We start from the raw sequence: 21,804 nt of genomic DNA, 5'->3' as shown, positions 1-21,804 counted from the left end.
TTTAATATTGTTCTGAATTATTATACACTGCTTCTTTATCCAATTCACAGGCCTCTATGGCTGCAGAGAAGACAATTTGCTGCTTGGCTATAGCAGCTGTGAGCTTGTTTTAAAATTTAACACAAGGATCTGAGCCTTTCTAGAGATGTAATCCGGGTGACTGTAAAGCAGCCTGATCAATTATGGCGTCCTGAAAGCCCCTGATTAATTATGCATGCCCTCATTACTATAGTGATAGCAATGGCCACCTTTTAGGTGATCCCTGAAAACTCCTCTTTAGGGAAGCTTATCTCACCTCCACCTAACAACCGGACTTTAAATTCTTCCATCAGCTCATCCTTCGCAGTTATTATCTTTTATACCACTTGCCCCAGCTCTTATGAGCAGGACCCTCTTGTATCATATTGTATTGTGACTGTACTGCCTCCTTTTATATTGAAAAGCGCTGCACAAAATGTTGGCTCTATGTAAATCCTGTATAAAGAAGTTCTGTAAAGGAAAAGTCAAAGGGAGGAAAAAAAACGAATAGGGGAGGGGGATGAAAAACTGAAAAAATTCTCACCCATGTGCATACCTTAAAAAGGACGTGTTTGTGTATGTTGGGGGGTGCTTAACCGCTGGCACATGTGGCCCGCGGTGCCCTCTGATGTGGCCTGCCACCTCCCGCTCTAGAATGGCGGGTCAGCAAGCCTAGAATGCGGGTTCCCAACCCGCCATCCCTGAGCATCAGCGTGAAGAATGGAGCCGGCGCTAGAGGAAGCAGAGCTGATGCTTCCTGTATAGAGCGGGCATGACACCGAATGTACTCCGCCTGTGACAGGCGCGATAGAGGAAGCATCAGCTCTGCTCTCCACTGCAGCCGCATGCTTCCTCCAGCGCCGGCTCCTGTCACACTTATGCTCGGGGATGGTGGTTCGGGAAACCAGCCAGCAGTACCCACCAGCAATACCAGCCACCGGTACCCGCCAGCAGGGCCCAGCAGCTGTACCAGCCACCTGCAGGAATCCTGAGGGAGAAGTGAAGATTGAGGTCAGTTGAGGTGCAGGTACCGCAGTGCATCAGTGTGAAAGCAGCACCTATGCCCCTTTCACAGGAGTGGTCCTATCGGGTCCTCCTGTCCTGTTTTTCAGGTAGACTCAATTGGACCCTCCATTCACCTCTATAGAGTGGCAGATGTAAACAGACTTGTGTCTGTTTACACCCGCCTATCTCCAGTCCGATCCACTTCTGTCTGATTGGAGAACCCATAGAATAAAGCGGGCTATGTCCGTGTCTGCTCTGCATATGCAGAGCGGACACGGACCTGTCGTCCGCCCACTCCACTCTTTGTGACCAGTTACCAAGTCTCCAAAGTGGCCCTCGCTCTTCAAAAGTTTGGGCACCCCTGTTGTTTATAAACGACTGTTGCATAACACGTACTGGGTGTCGCTCTGCTAGGACCATTATTTACAATGAACTCTAAATTGATAAACCACTGTTTCGCAGGTACAAGTTTAAAACAGTAGTAAGCTCCTTTTATTAGAAAACCCCCGGGTGGTTTAAGCCATAATTTGATAGTATGCACCGCATTCTAGCACATTATGACAGACTCCCCTTACAGGATAAGTTCACCTTTTGTAACATGTTACACCCATATTCAGGGTGTTGCATGTTACAAATCTGAATGGCCAGGCTGAGATGACATCACTCCTGTGCATGCACACGGGAGTCACGGTCACAGCACACACTCAGTGGGAGTCACGGTGTGCATGCGCCGTCACCAGTATCTAAAGAGTGAATATTTTCTAAGCGCTGCAAGTTTAGCAGACAATCGCTTATTATAGGCTCACCTGTAGGTACAAGTCAAAAAGCAGAGTTTACTACTTCTTTAAGGCTTGATATATTTGGTATTTATTTACCAACACCTTTTCACCTATATTTTTACCATAAAAATGGGGGTTTCTTTGTGTGTGTACACTAAAATTAATTAATTTCAGTGTATTTTACTGAAAATATAGGTTTGATAAACAGTTGCGCGAATATTAAGCGATATACAGATTTTCAACTGGAAAAAATAAAAATCGGTGAACAAGCTTAATTAAAGCTGCCTCTTTAGTCACCAAAATCTGCAGAAAAAATATATTAAAGGATGAGGTACTAGTGATGTCCAGTGAATCAGAAAAATACAAATTTTCAAAATATAGCAAGTTTAAAATTCCATATGGGATGAATCCCAACACTAAATTGTGATGCTCAAAAATAGAATGCTCAGTAGATGGGTGGCCACTCACCAGAAAATGATGACCCCTTTTTATAGGAAGGTCAAACAGCGCTTCTGGAATATCAATTGATTCCACTGACGGCACAGTTCTCCTCCACTAACCCCTCGAGATGAAACTAGGATGGGAAAAATGACTTCACAAGAGACATAGAGGAAGGTCTCATAGTGTAGTAATTTTAATAAGTAAAAAAGTTTGACAACAAATGGCGATTATACTCACATGTCAGGCCCCTTTTGCACGGGTGGCTGTTCTGCCGCCATTAAGAGCACGTTTTGTTATTTTGAAATTCAGAAAAATCCTGGCACAGCGTTCACTTGCAGTTGTACATTGCGATTAGCTCCGTTTACATGTGGCTGTGTTTAGCTGCGTTTGGAACATTCTTGCCATTTCTGATATGCTTCCTGTTTTTCTTTCCTTGTTACCACTGCTATCTGCAGGAAAAATAGTACACTGCGATTACCTGCAGTTATGTGCAGATAGCTGCGCTAAATCGTTCCTGGACGCAGTCAACTTTATTTTTTCTATCTGCACAAAACTGCATGCAACTAAACCGTCGCTAAACGCAGTGTGAGAATGGGGCCAAAGGAAAGCCTTGTGTGCATTTAGCTGCGGTAGATAACTTCATCTGTCCGCAGCTAAAAGCACCTACCGTATTTATCGGCGTATAACACGCACAGGTGTATAACACGCACATTCATTTTAAGAGGGAAATATTAAATCATAGTGTAGCGCTAGAGAAAACAAACAAAAGTAACCTAGTACATGACGATACGTGATCATACAATGTTTAACCAAACATTAAACACAAAAATCATAAAATGTGCAAAAAATACACCTTAAGTGCATAATTCATAAGTGTATATAGTAATACAAAAAAAGTCCAAGGTAAGGATAAGAGTCTCTATATAAATGTTGATCCAATCCAAACGTGAGATAAAGGTCACCATCCACCTTCTTTAACCACTTAACAACCGCCCATTGCCGATTAACGGCTTCAGGGCGGTTGTTTAACTCTGAGAGGCCGTTAATTAACGGCCTCCCAGAATTCTGCTCTCGCGCGCCCCCTGGGGCGCGCACTCGAGAGCATCCGTGACCGCCGGGTCCACAGGACCCGGCGCATCACGAATCGCGGTAAACGGCCGCTCAGCGCGGCCGTTTACCACGTGATCGCTCCGTCAAATGACGGAGTGATCACTTGTAAACAAACCGGCGTCATGTTATGACGCCGGTTCCTCCCTCCCCCTCTCTGTACCGATCGGTACAGCGGAGGGGGAAGAGGTCGGTGTCAGCAGCGATGTGGGCTGCATCTGCAGTGCCCACATCGCTGCGCACCGAAAATTAACCCCTCAATTCCCTGCCAACACTCTGCAATACCCTGCCATTACTCTGCAATACCCCCATTACTCTGCATTACTCTGCAATGCCCCCATTACTCTGCAATACCCCCATTACTCTGCATTACTCTGCAATACCCCCATTACTCTGCATTACTCTGCAATGCCCCCATTACTCTGCAATACCCCCATTACTCTGCATTACTCTGCAATACCCCCATTACTCTGCAATACCCCCATTACTCTGCATTACCCTGCAACACTCTGCATTACCCTGCAGCACTCTGCATTACCCTGCAGCACTCTGCATTACCCTGCAGCACTCTGCATTACCCTGCAGCACTCTGCATTGCCCTGCAACACTCTGCATTGCCCTGCAACACTCTGCATTGCCCTGCAACACTCCGCATTGCCCTGCAACACTCCGCATTGCCCTGCAACACTCCGCAATGCCCTGCAACACTCCGCAATACCCTGCAACGCTCCGCAAAACCTTGCAACACTCCGCAATACCCTGCAACACTCTGCAACACTCTGCAATACCCTGCAACACTCTGCAATACCCTGCAACACTCCGCAACACCTTGCAACACTCCGCAATACCCTGCAACACTCCGCAACACCTTGCAACACTCCGCAATACCCTGTAACACTCTGCAATACCCTGCAACGCCCTGCAACACTCCGCAACGCCCTGCAACACTCCGCAACGCCCTGCAACACTCCGCAACGCCCTGCAACACTCCGCAACGCCCTGCAACACTCCGCAACGCCCTGCAACACTCCGCAACGCCCTGCAACACGCCGCAACGCCCTGCAACACGCCGCAACGCCCTGCAACACGCCGCAACGCCCTGCAACACGCCGCAACGCCCTGCAACACGCCGCAACGCCCTGCAACACTCCGCAACGCCCTGCAACACTCCGCAACGCCCTGCAACACTCCGCAACACCCGCCAATACCCTGCAACACTCTGCAATGCTCTGCAACACCCGCCAATACCCTGCAACACTCTGCAATGCTCTGCAACACCCGCCAATACCCTGCAATGCAATACTCTGCAACGCCATACTCTGAGATACCCAGCCATAGTCGGTGATACCCTGCAATACCCAGCCATAGACATCCCCCCCCCTCCCGCCGCCCTCCGGTGCTTCTACCGAATCGCTAATACGATCAAAGACAGAATCTTTTTTTTTTTTTTTTTTTTTTTTTTTCAGGCTTCCCAGCTTAGAGATGAGATGCGGGGTCTTATTGACCCCACATCTCACTGTAAAGAGGACCTGTCATGCCCTATTCCTATTACAAGGGATGTTTACATTCCTTGTAATAGGAATAAAAGTGATCAAAAAAATTATTTTTGGGGAAAAAAATGTCAAACTAAAATAAATAAAGTAAAATGAACAATAAAAAAAGTTTTTTTTTTTAAAGCGCCCCTGTCCCCATGTGCTTGCATGCAGAAGCGAACGCATACGTAAGTCCCGCCCACATATGAAAACGGTGTTCAAACCACACATGTGAGGTATCGCTGCGAACGTTAGAGCGAGAGCAATAATTCTAGCCCTAGACCTCCTCTGTAACTCAAAACATATAACCAGTAAAAAAAAAATTAAATCGTCGCCTATGGGGATTTTTAAGTAGCGACGTTTGGCGCCATTCCACGAGCGTGTGCAATTTTGAAGAGTGACATATTAGGTATCTATTTACTCAGCGTAACTTCATCTTTCACATTATGGAAAAATTGGGCTAACTTTACTGTTTTTTTTTTTTTTTTTTTTTTAAGCCCAAAACTGTTTTTTTTTTCCAAAAAAAAGCATTCGAAAAATTACTGCGCAAATACCGTGCGAGATAAAAAGTTGCAAAGACCACCATTCTATTCTCCAGGGTGTTTGCTAAAAAAACATATATAATGTTTTGGGATTCTATGTAATTTTCTAGCAAATAAATGATCATTTTTACATGTAGGAGAGAAATGTCAGAATTGTCCTGGGTGCTCCAGAACGCCTGATGGCGCTCCCTGCATGTTAGGCCTCTGTATGTGGCCACACTGTGTAAAAGTCTCACACATGTGGTATCGCCGTACTCGGGAGTAATAGCAGAATGTGTTTTGGGGTGTAATTTGTGGTATGCATATGCTGTGTGTGAGAAATAACCTGATAATATGACAATTTTGTGAAAAAAAAAAAAAAAGTAAAAAAAAATCTTGATTTTGCAAAGAATTGTGGGAAAAAATGACAACTTCAAAAAACTCATTATGCCTCTCACTAAATACCTTGGAATGTCTTCTTTCCAAAAAGGGGTCATTTGGGGGGTATTTGTACTTTTCTGGCATGTTAGGGTCTCAAGAATTGAAATAGGCCGTCAGTACTTCAGGTGTGATCAATTTTCAGATATTGGCACCATAGCTTGTGGACTCTATAACTTTCACAAAGACCAAATAATATCCACCAATTTGTACTTATTTTTACCAAAGATATGTAGTAGTATAAATTTTGGCCAAAGGTAGTTATAGACCCATCTCCCTGTTAAATACGGACTTAAAATTGTTCACTAAAATTCTAGCGACACGCCTTGCCCGCCACCTGCAGACGCTGATCGACTTAGATCAAGTCGGCTTTATACCTGGAAGGGAAGCGCGTGATAACACTATAAAAGTTCTAAACCTACTTCACGTGGCCAGTACTAAAAAATCCCCATGTGTGTTTCTTAGCACAGACGCTGAAAAAGCGTTCGATAGGGTGGGCTGGGCATTCCTGTTTTCCGTGCTCCGTCATGTTGGCCTCGGAGATAGAATGCTCACCTGGATCACCAAATTGTATTCCTCCCCCACGGCACAGGTGAAGGCTAACGGTATCCTTTCAACGCCCTTCCCTATCACAAACGGTACGAGGCAGGGGTGCCCTCTTTCACCCTTACTCTTTGCGCTCTCCCTAGAACCCTTCTTATGTAACATTAGAAGAAATCCTGACATTCAGGGTGTTCAGGTGGGTGCCTTGCACTGTAAAATATCGGCGTACGCGGACGATTTATTGTTCACTTTGACCAACCCCACCATCTCACTGCCCAACCTCCTTAAAGAATTCGAGGTGTATGGGGAATTATCGAATTTAAAAATCAATTATTCCAAATCGGTAGCCATGGGTGTAGCTGTTCCCCCATCAGCCCTACAATCTATGCAGGCCCACTTCACCTTTAGATGGACGAATGTAGCTCTAAAATATTTGGGGACTCACATTCCCATGGACATAACACGGACATTCGAGTTGAATTTCCCACCTCTCTTGGTCACCATCCGCTCACTACTGGATGGCTGGTCTAGGGGTCTCCATTCGTGGTTTGGCAGGTGTAACCTCCTTAAAATGTGTATACTTCCTAAGATCCTCTTCCTGCTCCAGGCTCTTCCAATACATCTCCCATTAGCATTCTTCAAGCAAACACATAACCTTTTCATAAGCTTTATCTGGGCCGGCAAAAAACCGAGGATTAATAGACACCAAATGTCCCTCCCCAAACATCAGGGCGGTTTGGCAGTCCCTGATATTAAGCGGTACTTCCAGGCGACGCACTTGGGTCGTTTTCTGGACTGGAGACGGAACGGTGGAGTTAAACTATGGGTACAGTTGGAACAGGCTCAGACAAATGTCCCACTGAAAGGCGCGCTATGGTGCTACGACTCCCTCCCCTTGGACACGAAACAGCACCCCCTTTTGGGGACCACACTGCGACACGGTAGACAGGTTGCGATACAACACGCACTAACCTCGCTAGCGTCCCCTCTCTACCCAATATTGGGTCACCCGGACTTCACGCCGGGCCTTCATCCCAGGGAATTTGTTAACCTGCGTAACAAAGATTTTGATCATGCGGCCAAATTTGTGATTCAGAACCGCTGGCCTACTCTTGCGGAATTATCCGACGGAACGGGTGAGTTCCGCCTAAATTTTTGGAAGGCGGTGCAGTTACACCACTTCCTGCACTCGATCCCTGAGCCCCAGGACTTCGGTCGTCCTCGGACAGTATTTGAGGAACTCTGCGTAGGCACTGAACCCTTGACTGGTACGCTTTCCAGTATGTATGTACTACTTAACTCACCCGCCGCTCAACCACGCCTGCTTGGCCTGGAAAAGTGGGAGAAAGACCTAAATCGAACGTTCTCAGACACACAAAAACAGAAGATGATTACCTGCGCGGTTACAACGTCCATATGCACCAGAATACAGGAGACAAACTATAAAGTGCTTTATAGGTGGTATCTCACTCCTTCAAGACTTCACAAATGTTTCCCTGACGCTTCGGACCGATGCTGGCGATGTGGCGAGGAAGAGGGAACCATGCTCCACATTTTCTGGACTTGCTCCAAACTTGGAGACTATTGGGGAGCTATAAGGCGCATTGTTCAGCAGTTTGCGGAATACCCAATTCCAGATGACGCCGCCTTCTTCCTCCTACACCTGTCAGCTATCCCCCTTAAAAAATATAAAAAGTCATTAGTACGTCATCTCTTAAATGCAGCGAAGTCATGCATTCCGCTTAGATGGAAACAACAGTCTCCGCCCACTGTGGCAGATTGGTTGCGCAGAGTGGAGGAAGTCAGGAAATTGGAGGACTTGGCCCTTACGGCACAGCATAAGAGTGAGCAATTTTCGGTGACGTGGGCAATATGGATTGCCTTTATATATTCGGAGGAGGGGACTGCCCTCCTGGGTTCGTAGTGGACTTGCGATGGTGCGGGCCCTGGGATGGGGATGTCCATTTCCCTGGCTGATACCCACCCCCCCCTTTCTCTTCATTCCTTCTTTTCTCCCCCCCCCCCTTCCCTGAAGAGTATACGGAAAATGGAAGGGAGGTTCCCGTCTTGGACATGAGTGATTACGGTGGGATGATGGGTGGCTTAGCGCATTATCCCGGTTTTCTGGCAGTTTACTGTGAGAAGCCTGGTTCTGTGACCTTGCTAGTAATGTTTTTTAAGTCACGCAAGCGCTTCATATGTTTGTATCTCTGTATTGATTGTACTGTCGGGATATCTCCCTTTGTGTGGTGTTTAATAAAAATTTATATTTGAAAAAAAATAAATAATTTTGGCCAAAATTTATGAAGAAAAAATTGCTAATCTGCAAAATTTTCTAACAGAAACAAAGAAAATTAATTTTTTTACAGAATTTTCGGTATTTTTTCCTTTATAGCACAAAAAATAAAAAACCCAGCGGTGATTAAATACCACCAAAAGAAAGCTCTATTTGTGTGAAAAAAAGGACAAAAATTTCATATAGGTCCAGTGTTGCATGACTGAGTAATTGTCATTCAAAATGCGAGAGCACCGAAAGCTGAAAATTGGTCTGGTTATTAAGGGTGTTTAAGTGCCCAGTGGTCAAGTGGTTAAATGAGACTAACATGCAGACACCATGTGGTATTCCCGTCACCTTTTAAGATAGAGGCTTACCAGATGTAATGGATCCAAACGAATGTACATTCGAAGGATCACAAAGGCTTGTGCACTCGTATGCGAGCTTTCAAAAGCAAATTTTCCAGGGAAGTAACGAATCAAACTAATCCATTCAGGTGCCCAAGATAGTTGTTAAATCTTCAGCAGTAAAATCCAACTCAAATTGTTGAACCCATACAAAGAGAAATAAGGGCCACAATAGTGTAATTCCGTTTAAGAAAAAATTTAATAAAAAAGGTAATGAACTTACATATAACCAAAGAATCAAGCGCTTATTCAATAAAAACAGTGCTACAGTAGGAGTCCCGACGCGTTTCGTCCTCCAAAGACGTCATCTGGGGTAACACTCCACTGTAGCACACTTACTTTTATATCCAACCTTCCAATCTGGGCAAAAATTCCATCTGCCTGTGTCACCGCATATTACTTCCGGTTTAAGATGGCGCCCGCCGTGCGTTCCACGCCTCATTCTGATGTTATCACATAAATCTACTAGCGATTCTATGTTATAACATATATCAAGTAAAACGATAAGTGAAACCAGCATTAACACGCCTAAATGGACGAAATAGTAAGACAATTGACGTTGTACCATAAACGTCATTTCCGGGTCATGGCTGGGGTGTTAACCAATGAAGTTAATAAACGTAGGTGTGGCTCCAATAATCACCTAACTAACCTATCCCGTCAACGAGGCCACGCCCACCGGAAACGCCCAACACGAGACACTCCTCTCATAGTGGGCGCATCACGGATTGGAGCGTGACGCTTCCGGCCAGCGATGCTGGAACGCACCGCACACAGGAAGCGCCACCACAGAAGGCGCATCCGACGCCGGAAGTGACGTAGAAGAAAATACGTCACTTCCAGTCACCAACGGAACGCATATAAACATACTCCGGAACGCACGGCTCAAAAGGCTGTGCACTTATACACCCGCCCACTTCAAGGTGCAAGAAGTACTAAAAAGAATAGACTTTATACCAATCTCACTATGTATTAAATAAAAAGTAAAAAATCCACATATAAAAATTTATTGTATATACCGGATTTCACCTAACAAGTAATCCAGAAGTGCGTTCACCATACATTCTAAAGGACGTGAATATATCACCCCCAACTTAGAAGACTAATTATATAAAAAATAATTGTATAAAAAAAAAAAAAAATACCAAACAGCTATGCACACAAACCAGCAATAGTATACTATATGCCGGTATGTGCATAATACCATATAGCGATGACATATAAGGCAGATAGAATTCTGTCCCAGGAATGATACAACATGTAAATAAATAACAACCCTGAAAAAAATTTCATTTACATAAAAATTAAAAAATATTAAAAATATAGAAAATTCAAAGCTGAAATGAAACATTGCCATTATACACATTAACCATCATTAATGAAAGCATTAATATCCCACTCTACATTTAGACCAAATGGAGAGTAGGATCGAATCGTATATATCCAGTAGGTCTCTAATCTGGAAACACCCCGAGTCATGGCACCACCCCTCCAAGGGGGTGTGTATTTATCAATAGCCAAAAACTGGGTACCTGTAGGATCGCTGTTGTGACATTCCCTATAGTGTCTCGGAACAGTATGTTTGGAGACCTTACCCCTTATCAGGGCTATATGCTCCCTTACCCTAATCGCAAACGTTCTTGTTGTCCTCCCCACATATTGTTTACCGCACGGGCAAGTGATCAAATACACTACGTACCTGGTGCTACAGGTACAGAATGATTTTATAGTGTGTGTTCTATTAGTTGTTGTTGATGTAAACTCAGTTGTTTTCTGTCTTCCGGCTGTATTAAATTGGCACACACCACATTTTTTACAAGGATAAAAACCTGTTAAATTATGAAAAAATGATGGACGACAGGGTGGATTAATAACATTGGGAGCAATGCGGCTCCGTAAAGAGGGTGCACCCCTAAAGAGTACTTTCGCCCACTCAGGTAACCTAGAACTGAGAACTGGATCACTTCTCAACACATCCCGATGTCTGTTTATAATGGTCTTGATTTGTTTGTGCTGTACTGAAAAAGATGTAAGCATAGACCATCTATAGGTTTCATCAGATTCTTGGCGTAATTTCTCAGCAACGAGGCTTTCCCTGTTAGTATCGATGACTTTCTGTATCTCTACATCAAGAACCTTAGCATCATATCCTTTATCCTCAAATTTTTGTTTAAGGGTTTCTGCCTGTGTCCTAAACATATCCAGGTCCGTGCAGTTCCTCCGCAGTCGTAAGAACTGGCTGCGTGGTATCGAACTCAACCATGATCTATGATGACAGCTATCGAGGGGAATAAAGCTATTCCTGTCCGTTGGTTTAAAGTGCGTTTTAAACACAAATTTATTATCTATTAACTCTATCTCTAAATCAAGAAAGTTAATCCTAGAGAAACTCATTTCAAACGATAGTGAAATGCCCCTGTCATTACAGTTCAGATTCTTAAAAAATTCAGTCAACGAATCCGGTGAACCACTCCATAGGAGGAGGATGTCGTCTATATACCTGGCCCACAGGACCAAAGAAGGGTTCCGTTGGGCATAGATGACATCCTCCTCCCACTTGGCCATAAATAAGTTAGCAAGACTAGGGGCAAACTTTGCCCCCATTGCCACACCACGTTGTTGTAAATAATACTTATCGTTAAACCAAAAATAGTTGTGTTCCATGGCAAATTCCAAAAGTTCTATGAGGTAGTCACATTGAAATGACGCCGGAGAGTCCTCAAGATCCAGAAAATGCCGGACGGCCTCTATACCCATCCCTTGAGGTATGCAAGTATAGAGGGACGCTACATCAGCTGTAGCCATAATACATTGCTCATGAAGCACTATGTCTTCAAGTCTCCTAATTGTAGCACCAGTATCTTTAAGATAAGAGGGGGTTTTTTTAACAAGGGGTTGCAAATAAAAATCTATATACTGGCCTATACGTGAAGTGACCGAATTAATGCCACTCACTATGGGCCTACCAGGGGGGCTCACCAGATCTTTATGGATCTTCGGTAAATAGTAGATTACGGGAATTCGTGGGGAAATAGGAACCAAAAAATTTTTTTCTTTATTATTCAAAATTTTTAAATCATAGCCTCTATTAATAAGATCCTTAAGTTGTTTTTTATATACATTCGTAGGATTATTGGGAAGTTGCTTATAGGTTCCTGGTTCACCTAGAATCCTATGCATTTCAATTTCGTACTGTTCCCTATCTAAAATCACAACACCCCCACCCTTATCCGCTGGACGTATAACGACGTCTTTTTGTTCACATAAAGATTTAAAACCAATTGTTGAAAAAGTGGTTCTATTATTACATTTAGTAGGTAGTCTATCCAGATCCTTTAATACTAAATCCTTGAATATTCTTACGGCTGGAACAGTGGGTACAGGGGGTACAAATAAAGACGGGTTGGCTAACCCTGAATGTACGGTTCCCGATGTGGCCGCTAAATAATCTGTTCTAAAGGGATTGGTTGTCAAATACCGCTGAATATTAATCTTTCTAATAAATTTGTGTATATCTATAAAAGTATTGAATTTATTGAGTGGTTTAGGGGGTGCATACTTTAATCCCTTATCAAGTACTGACAGTTCAGCATGAGAGAAGGTTTTCTTACTTAAATTAAACACACCCTGTCCTACTAGACCCGCCTTCTTTTTCCTCCTTTGTAATCGTTCTCCGCCTCTACACCCTCTCTTGGGTCTTGATCCCTTTTTCGGACATGTGGATCCTCGCGAAAATCCTGACTCCTATAATTAGTACTGGGTGGATTATACCCAGATGGTACATAGGCATTATTCTTATTATCTGGATCACGTAATTCTCTCAATGGGGAAAACCTATTATATGTAGGAACCGAAGCAGCATTATAGTATTGAGGTCCACCATAATGGGGGTTAGGAGGGGCACGTCTAGGTGATGGAGAATAATAAGGAGAATCATTATACTCTCTATAATGATGAGCATCATGATTATATGGACGTCCTCTACTAAAACCTCTACCACCTCTCTTTCCTCGATTATTACCTCTTCCTCTCTGGAGATTATTGGGGGTATGAGGAGTATAATGATGTACCCTCTGTTGAGAGGAGGGTGGACCATCATGCATCCTACTCTGTGCGACTTCACTATAAGACATAGGAGGTAAAGCAACCCTCTGAGGGGCAATAGGACCTCCAGATTGAGATCCACTCGTGGATTGTATATCTATAGCGGGTGTGTTCTGAACCAATTTCTGCCAACCGAAAACAGTACCCATCTTATAGTCATTGACATCTCTAGAGTACTTTTTCTGTTTCTTATATTTTTGTTCCCTGTCCTCTTTTTCCAGATGGTTCCGGAGTATGTTTATATGCGTTCCGTTGGTGACTGGAAGTGACGTATTTTCTTCTACGTCACTTCCGGCGTCGGATGCGCCTTCTGTGGTGGCGCTTCCTGTGTGCGGTGCGTTCCAGCATCGCTGGCCGGAAGTGTCACGCTCCAATCCGTGATGCGCCCACTATGAGAGGAGTTTCTCGTGTTGGGCGTTTCCGGTGGGTGTGGCCTCGTTGACGGGATAGGTTAGTTAGGTGATTATTGGAGCCACACCTACGTTTATTAACTTCATTGGTTAACACCCCAGCCATGACCCGGAAATGACGTTTATGGTACAACGTCAATTGTCTTACTATTTCGTCCATTTAGGCGTGTTAATGCTGGTTTCACTTATCGTTTTACTTGATATATGTTATAACATAGAATCGCTAGTAGATTTATGTGATAACATCAGAATGAGGCGTGGAACGCACGGCGGGCGCCATCTTAAACCGGAAGTAATATGCGGTGACACAGGCAGATGGAATTTTTGCCCAGATTGGAAGGTTGGATATAAAAGTAAGTGTGCTACAGTGGAGTGTTACCCCAGATGACGTCTTTGGAGGACGAAACGCGTCGGGACTCCTACTGTAGCACTGTTTTTATTGAATAAGCGCTTGATTCTTTGGTTATATGTAAGTTCATTACCTTTTTTATTAAATTTTTTCTTAAACGGAATTACACTATTGTGGCCCTTATTTCTCTTTGTATGGGTTCAACAATTTGAGTTGGATTTTACCGCTGAGGATTTAACAACTATCTTGGGCACCTGAATGGATTAGTTTGATTCGTTACTTCCCTGGAAAATTTGCTTTTGAAAGCTCGCATACGAGTGCACAAGCCTTTGTGATCCTTCGAATGTACATTCGTTTGGATCCATTACATCTGGTTAGCCTCTATCTTAAAAGGTGACGGGAATACCACATGGTGTCTGCATGTTAGTCTCATTTAAAGAAGGTGGATGGTGACCTTTATCTCACGTTTGGACTGGATCAACATTTATATAGAGACTCTTATCCTTACCTTGGACTTTTTTTGTATTACCGTATATACTCGAGTATAGGCCGACCCGAGTATAAGCCGAGGCCCCCAATTTACCCCCAAAAAACTGGGAAACCTATTGACTCGTGTATAAGCCGAGGGTGAGATATGCCTGTCCATCCCTGTGTGTGTGTCCATCCATCCATCCATCCCTGTGTGTGTGTCCATCCATCCATCCATCCCTGTGTGTGTGTGTGTCCATCCATCCATCCATCCCTGTGTGTGTGTGTGTGTCCATCCATCCATCCATCCCTGTGTGTGTGTCCGTCCATCCATCCATCCATCCATCCCTGTGTGTGTGTCCATCCATCCATGTGTGTGTGTGTGTGTGTGTGTGTGTGTGTGTGTGTGTGTGTGTGTGTGTGAGGCCTTGTGTGTCCAGCCTACCTGTGTCCCCAGCCTCCGTCCGGTCCCGAGCCTCCGTCCGGTCCCGTCCCGTCCCGAGCCGAGCCTCCGTCCGGTCCGGTCCCGTCCCGTCCCGAGACTCCGTCCGGTCCCGTCCCGTCCCGAGCCGAGCCGAGCCGAGCCTCCGTCCGGTCCCGTCCCAGGATCACCGCTCTTCGTCGGCGCCCATTTTCCTGTTCAAATGCCGCGCCTCCCTGTCTGTGATAGGCGGAACACAATTTCCCAGCAGTCTGTGTTCCGCCTATCACGGCCATCCTTTCATCCTCGTCCGTAGTACGAGGATGAGCGGATGTCCGTGATAGGCGGAACACAGGCTGCTGGGAAATTCAGTGTTCCGCCTATCACAGGCGAAGGCGGAGCCGGAGGCGCGGCTTTTGAATTAGAATAGAATGGCCGCTGTCTGTCTGCTCGACACGCTGATCGAGCAGGCAGACATCGATGACTCGAGTATAAGCCGAGGGGGGCACTTTCAGCCTCAAAAAAGAGGCTGAAAATCTCGGCTTATACTCGAGTATATACGGTACTATATACACTTATGAATTATGCACTTAAGGTGTATTTTTTGCACATTTTATGATTTTTGTGTTTAATGTTTGGTTAAACATTGTATGATCACGTATCGTCATGTACTAGGTTACTTTTGTTTGTTTTCTCTAGCGCTACACTATGATTTAATATTTGTAAATGATTCACTGTTCTATATCCTTGTGATTGTGTTAGCAGCTTTATTTTGGTTCTTTTTTGGATAGCGCAGTGTCACAGGGTAACATTTTAAGAGGGAAGTTTCAGGAAAAAACGTACATTTTAAATAATGAACTTTGAAGCAAAATAAGGGTCGGTGCCCATCTGCAGCCTCACCATTGCCATCAATGCAGCCTGATCAATGCAGCCTCACCGCTGCTGTCAATGCAGCAGCCTCACCGCTGCTGTCAATGCAGCAGCCTCACCGCTGCCGTCAATGCAGCAGCCTCACCGCTGCCGTCAGTGCAGCAGCCTCACCGCTGCCGTCAGTGCAGCAGCCTCACCGCTGCCGTCAGTGCAGCAGCCTCACCGCTGCCGTCAGTGCAGCAGCCTCACCGCTGCCGTTAGTTAGTGCCCATCTGCAGCCTCACCATTGCCATCAATGCAGCCTGATCAATGCAGCCTCACCACTGCCGTCAGTGCAGCAGCCTCACCACTGCCGTCAGTGCAGCAGCCTCACCACTGCCGTCAGTGCAGCAGCCTCACCACTGCCTTCAATGCAGCAGCCTCACCACTGCCTTCAATGCAGCAGCTTCCTATTACAGTGGCCTCCAAGTAAATATGAGATTCTCACTGTATGTAATCTGACGGCACTCGTCCCACCGCCCTCCCTGTCCCCTCCGAGGCAGCTAAAATTGAAGTATTGGCGTCTAACATGCTATTTTCACCCGATTTTCATTGTGAAAAAGTGAGTGTTATATGCCAATAAATACAGTATCTATCCACCCGTGTGAATGGGGCCTTAGAGTGCCGATCCAGGCACCAGGTGTAATCGGCATGTGCAAGCCGGCTAGTCCTTGAAAGGATGGCGTGTAATCTGCGTCTCTCCTAAGGGCAAAGCCTAAGTGGGATGTGGGATCAGGACCTGATCTCTTGTGGAGTCCTTTTTCCCATCCTAGTTTCATCCCAAGGGGGCCAGTGGAGGAGAACTGAGCTGTCAGTGGAATTGATATTCCAGAAGCATTGTTTGACCTTCCTGTAAAAAGGGGTCATCATTTTCTGGTGAGTGGCCACCCATCTATTGAGCACTCGTGGTCAAGAACTAGAAATCTATTTTTGAGCATCACATTTTGGTGTTGGGATTTATCACATATGAACTTTTAAACTTGCAATATTTAGAATATTTGTATTTTTCTGATTTACCGGACATCACCAGCGCCCCATCCTTTAATACAGATTTTCAACTGCCACCTTTTTGAAGCGGTATGTGTTAATTCCTTGCTTCTGAGTCTGTGCATGGAATTTCATTTTTAGTTAATTGTAACTAGTTGGACTTGATAATTAGAGCTGAACCTGCTGATCAAGAAGGGTAGTCATTAGCTGGACCAGCATAGTGATCAAGCATGACAACATGGTGATTAGTGAGTTGCAGGGATTTTCCGAGGGAAGCCAGCTGTACTGCTTTGCTTTAGGGTTTTGTTTTTGCCTAATGATTAAAATGAATTTGTTCTCTTGCAGCGGCTGCCTGTTCTCCATCCTCTTCCCTCTCTTCATTATCAGTGCTAATGAAGCAAAAACGCCTATAAAAGCTTAGTAAGTATTTATGAGCCTAAGTGCTCTTCAGCTCTTCATTTTTCCACTACAGAGAAAATGCCAGAAGTTTTTTTTTTTTTTTTTTATTTTTTTTCTTCCTCCAGACCTTTCCAGGGGCTTTCTCCAGAGTTTGTATGCCTTTATTTTTTATTTATTTGATTTATTTAGCGGAGACTGCAATTTTTAAACCCCCACTGTGTATATACCCCAGACTGTATATACTTGCCTATTTTCAGGACACTGCGCTTCCATCACATGATCCAACCTCCCTGTGTCAGCCAACAGGGTCTGCAGGGGAGAGGATGGAGTGCCAACAACAGATAAGCTATGGGAGCCTATTGGTGGTGTCACTGCTCCTAGGAATTCCCAGGTGTTGTCGTGCACGCTTTTTTCTCCCCTGCAGGTGTTGCTGGCTGACATGGGATCACGTGACTGGACCGCTGTCAGAAACCATGAAATCACACTTGTTTAATAATAAAAGTAAAAAGAACAAATGTAGTCAAAACATAGCCAAAGTTCAGTAACCGGAATGGATAGTCAGCCAAGCCAGTAGTCAGGGATCAATGTAGTGGAACAGCAAGCAGGATCTGGAGCTGGAAGGGATGTCAGCAAAGCAAGTCTTTATACAGGAACGCAGGAGAATGTCTCTGTGATGTTGACCAAGGCGAAGGCAGAGATCCTCTGGCTTAAGTAGGCAGGACTGATGAGCAGGAAATCGTCAGCAACTGAGTAACTGTGGAGAGATAGGAGCTGGCAATTAGCCAACAGCTGAGCTGTCAGGTCAGAGAAGGAAGGACTGAGCCCAACCCTGACAACTGGAGCAGGCCGGAAATGGGTAAGTATATGCATCTTTTTTACAATGGGAAGTCAACATAGGTGTTGGGAGGGGGGGTTTTGACCTGGAATTCTACTTTTAAAGTGGAACTTTAGTCAGAAAATTTAAAGTGGAAGTAAACCCATCTATCTACCTATCTACAAGTTTAAAAAAACAATTACATTTCCGGCACGTCTTGGGAATATAATGGTCACATTAGTTGTTCTCTCGACCAAACTGTCAAATAAGGATGAGCTCAGACGTGTTCGCAACCCGCACGTGCAGAGCCTGCCAGGAAGTCTGCACTGCACAGCGCTGATCACAGGCAGGGAGACATTTTCCCGATCCGCGGCTACAGAGATCGAGAAATTTCTCACTGCCTGTGATTAGCGTTGTGCAATGCCAACTTCCTGGTGGGCTCTGCACGTGCGGGTTGCGAATACGACTGAGCTCATCCTTACTGTCAAACCACCCAATGGCTGGTGTCATAATTGATCACATGTGCAACAACATGGCAGTTGAAGATTAAGAAGATGCTAAGATGGCAGCTTCCTTGGCTTAAAAGGATAGGAGGGTTTACTTCTACTTTTAAGTCCTCCCAGATCACTTCAGGCTGGCCCCTTTTGCATTTTTTTAAAACATTAAAAATAAGTGCCTATACTGTTTAAAATCCTGTCTCACCCTGCTCTTCACATGCTCAGTTGCTTTCTATTTTTATGCACTGTGCCTAAAAGCACAATCTGCTAGCAGCCTGAAGATTTACTGCTGCTCAGGGGCTCTCGTGCATGCACAGTGGGCACCCGGTTGTGAGGCCGCAAGCTGTCACAGCCAGTTGCCCATAGTGAAGAAGCTGGCGTTGCCGAGGGAGGACACAGGGTAAAAACGTCAGGGGTGAGTGCACCGCTGGACCGTGGGACAGATGAGTTGCTGTTTATTAAAAGTTAGCAGCTACACTTCGTAGCTGCTGACTTTTAATAAAGACAAAAATGACTGGAACTGCTTTAAAGCGGAGTTACGGCGAAAAAAAAAAAATAATTAAAAGTCAGCAGCTACAAATACTGCAGCTGCTGACTTTTAAAAGAGGGACACCTACCTGTCCTGGGCACCCGCTATGTCCTCACCCGACCTACCCCTCGGCTCCAGGTGGAGGCACCAGCATCTTCAGTAAGGGAAACAGGAAGTGAAGTCTTGCGGCTTCACAGTCTGGTTCCCTACTGCGTATTCGCGAGTCTCGCTGCGTGTTCTGACTGGTCCCTGTTGTCTTCTGGGGCCTGTGTGTCTCCCAGAAGACAGCGGGGGAGACGGAGGAGGGGCCAGACATGGATACTGCAGAGTTTTTTTGCTTGAAGTGGGAGCAAATACATGTATTAGACAGGTATCTGCTTCCCCCTCCCCTCCCCCCCCCCCCCCCCCCCGACACATCAAGGTAAAAATTCTTCTGCCTTTAGAACCACTATAAATCCAGTTTGAGCAAAGCTAATATCATAATTCATGTATGAATGCACCATCAGGCATTAAAGAAATAAAAAAAATAATGGACATAATTATGGGGCAGAGTGCATTAAGCAGAGCATTGGCTTGAGCAGAACTGAGCTGCATTAGATAAAGTTCACTCAAGCAAGCAGACTGTAGGCCAATTTCAGTCTTATGAGCCAGACTTGCTAGAGTTTCATCGATTTCATTGATCTTGCATCCATATTATAAATTGCCTACAAAATATAAATTGTTTCCCAGGGAAAAAAAAGCATTATAAAGTAAAGCAGGCCGAGGCTAGCAAAAGAGCACCGTAATCTTTGCCCAGATCATATGGCTTTACTTGCCAGCAAATATTTTGTTACCAGTGAAAACAAACCAATCGTAATTTTGGTCTGAAAAAGCTCTGATGGTTTTCCCGAAGGAATTCCGACAAGATTTCGCTCAAGCTGTCTTGCCTACACGCGATCACACCAAATTTCCGACCGTCAAGAACACGGTGACGTACAACATGTACGACGGGACTAGAAAAAGGAAGTTCAATAGCTTCCGTCTCATAGTTGAATCTGAGCATGTGTGAGTTTTTGCGCGTCGGAATTGCATACACACCAACGCGTTTTCAGATAGGAACTTTTTCCGACCGTAAAATTGAGAACATGCTCTCAGTCTTTTGCTGGCAGAAATACGGCCAGCAAAAGTCCAATGGAGCATACTCATGATCGCATTTATTGACCAAAAGCTCTCATCTGCCTTTTGCTGGCCGTATGTCCGATCATGTGTAATGCGGCATTAGAGCTTAAGAAGGGAAACCGTGAAGCCAGTGCTGGACCCTGGGGGGTCATATGGGTAAAGAATATGGTGTGCTCTTGTTGGCTTCAGCTCACTTTGCCCTATGCTGCTGATTTGGCAATTCTATAGATGGATATATATATATATATATATATATATATATATATATATATATATGATAGATAGATATATATATATATTATGGTGTGGAAACCAATATAGCAAGTCTGGCTTGGAACTGGCTCATAATATGCTTTTTTGAATTGTTACATGGGCAGAGGCTTGCCACCTTCTATATCTGTGCCCTGTATACCCACAAGTCTGGTGACAGATAATAAGGCAGTGCCATATTGAGGTTATGTATACAGTATGAAATAACTATTGCTTTTCCTAAACTTAAATGAATATTCATGGGCTGGAAATTTCTAACTTTTTACATAGACTACAAATTAAATATTGATAACTTGGGGTTATACAAATGCCTATATTTAAAGTAAACCATGCTTTGGGCAGCACAGGGGTGTAGTGGTTAGCACTTTCACCTAGCAGCAAAAAGGGTCGCTGGTTCAAATCCCAACCACGACACTATCTGCCTGGCGTTTGTATGTTCTCCCTGTGCCTGTGTGGGTTTCCTCCGGGTACTCTGGTTTCCTCCCACATTCTAAAAGACATGCTGGTAGGTTAATCGGATCCTGTCTAAAAATGGCCCTAGTATATGTATGAATGTGGGTTAGGGACCTTAGATTGTAAGCTCCTTGAGGGTAAGGACTGATGTGAATGTACAGTGTATATGTAAAGCGCTGCGTAAATTGATGGCGCTATAGAAGTACCTGAAATAAATAAATGCTTTATCCAAACAACAAGGTCATTTTTAATACTCTCCATCCCAGCTGCTTCTTTGCTCCCCGACCACTATATTCAGCTGTCTGGAGCTAAGAAAGGCAGCCATATGTAAGCCCTAAATAAGCTTCAGTGGGTGCTCACATATGGCATGACTTTCCTCACAAGACATTAGCCCAGCACTGTTACATGGAGTGTCACATGCTTCGTCATACCTGGAAGTATCAGGCATTTTCTTTGTTCCCTGTAGCTGAACGGACAGGCTGGGGAGCATCGCATTGGGGGTGTGTGTGTGTGTGGGGGGGGGGGGTGCACATAAAACAAACTTGAATGGGCAAAGCCATACCTCCCAACATTTTGAGATGGGAATGAGGGATACCTACTAGCATATGTATGTAGGCATAGGGCATGCCCTTGCCTACATACATGCTTTTTTTGCCATTACTATTTCTTTATATTGGCTTTTAAAACTTACAAATGCAGCAATTTAGAAACTAGGTGAAAGGTTTAGCACTGGGAAACACTATTTGAAAGATAAAACGTGCATTTTATATACATCTATATAGATCAGAGCAAAATGAGGGACAGATGAGGAGGAATGAGGGACAGAGGGACATAGCTCCAAATCAGGGACAGTCTTTCAAAATCAGGGACAGATGGGAGCTATGGCAAAGCCCAGGTTTCAAACAAACAAAAATTTCCCAGCACACTTACCAACCAGCCTGCAAGCAAACCAAATTATCCCGGTCTAACA

The 21,804-nt window shown here is 44.7% G+C and overlaps 1 protein-coding gene across 3 annotated transcripts in view; it reads left to right on the top strand.

Annotated features, from left to right (window-relative positions):
* EI24 (EI24 autophagy associated transmembrane protein) overlaps positions 1 to 21,804 on the top strand; it is a 56,032-nt gene that overhangs the window by 28,108 nt on the left and 6,120 nt on the right. For all 3 annotated transcript variants that reach the window (XM_077458185.1, XM_077458187.1, XM_077458186.1), the window contains exon 10: positions 17,060 to 17,134. In XM_077458185.1, coding sequence (XP_077314311.1) covers positions 17,060 to 17,134 — 75 coding nt within the window. The remainder of the gene's footprint in view (positions 1 to 17,059; positions 17,135 to 21,804) is intronic.

This window comes from Lithobates pipiens, unplaced genomic scaffold (assembly GCF_037356315.1).
Source record: "Lithobates pipiens isolate NorthernLeopardFrog02 unplaced genomic scaffold, aLitPip1_a1.2 Scaffold_27, whole genome shotgun sequence".
NCBI classification, from domain to species: Eukaryota; Metazoa; Chordata; class Amphibia; order Anura; family Ranidae; genus Lithobates; species Lithobates pipiens.
Note: the sequence above shows the minus strand (reverse complement) of the source record. Positions and strands in the feature narration are given on the sequence as shown.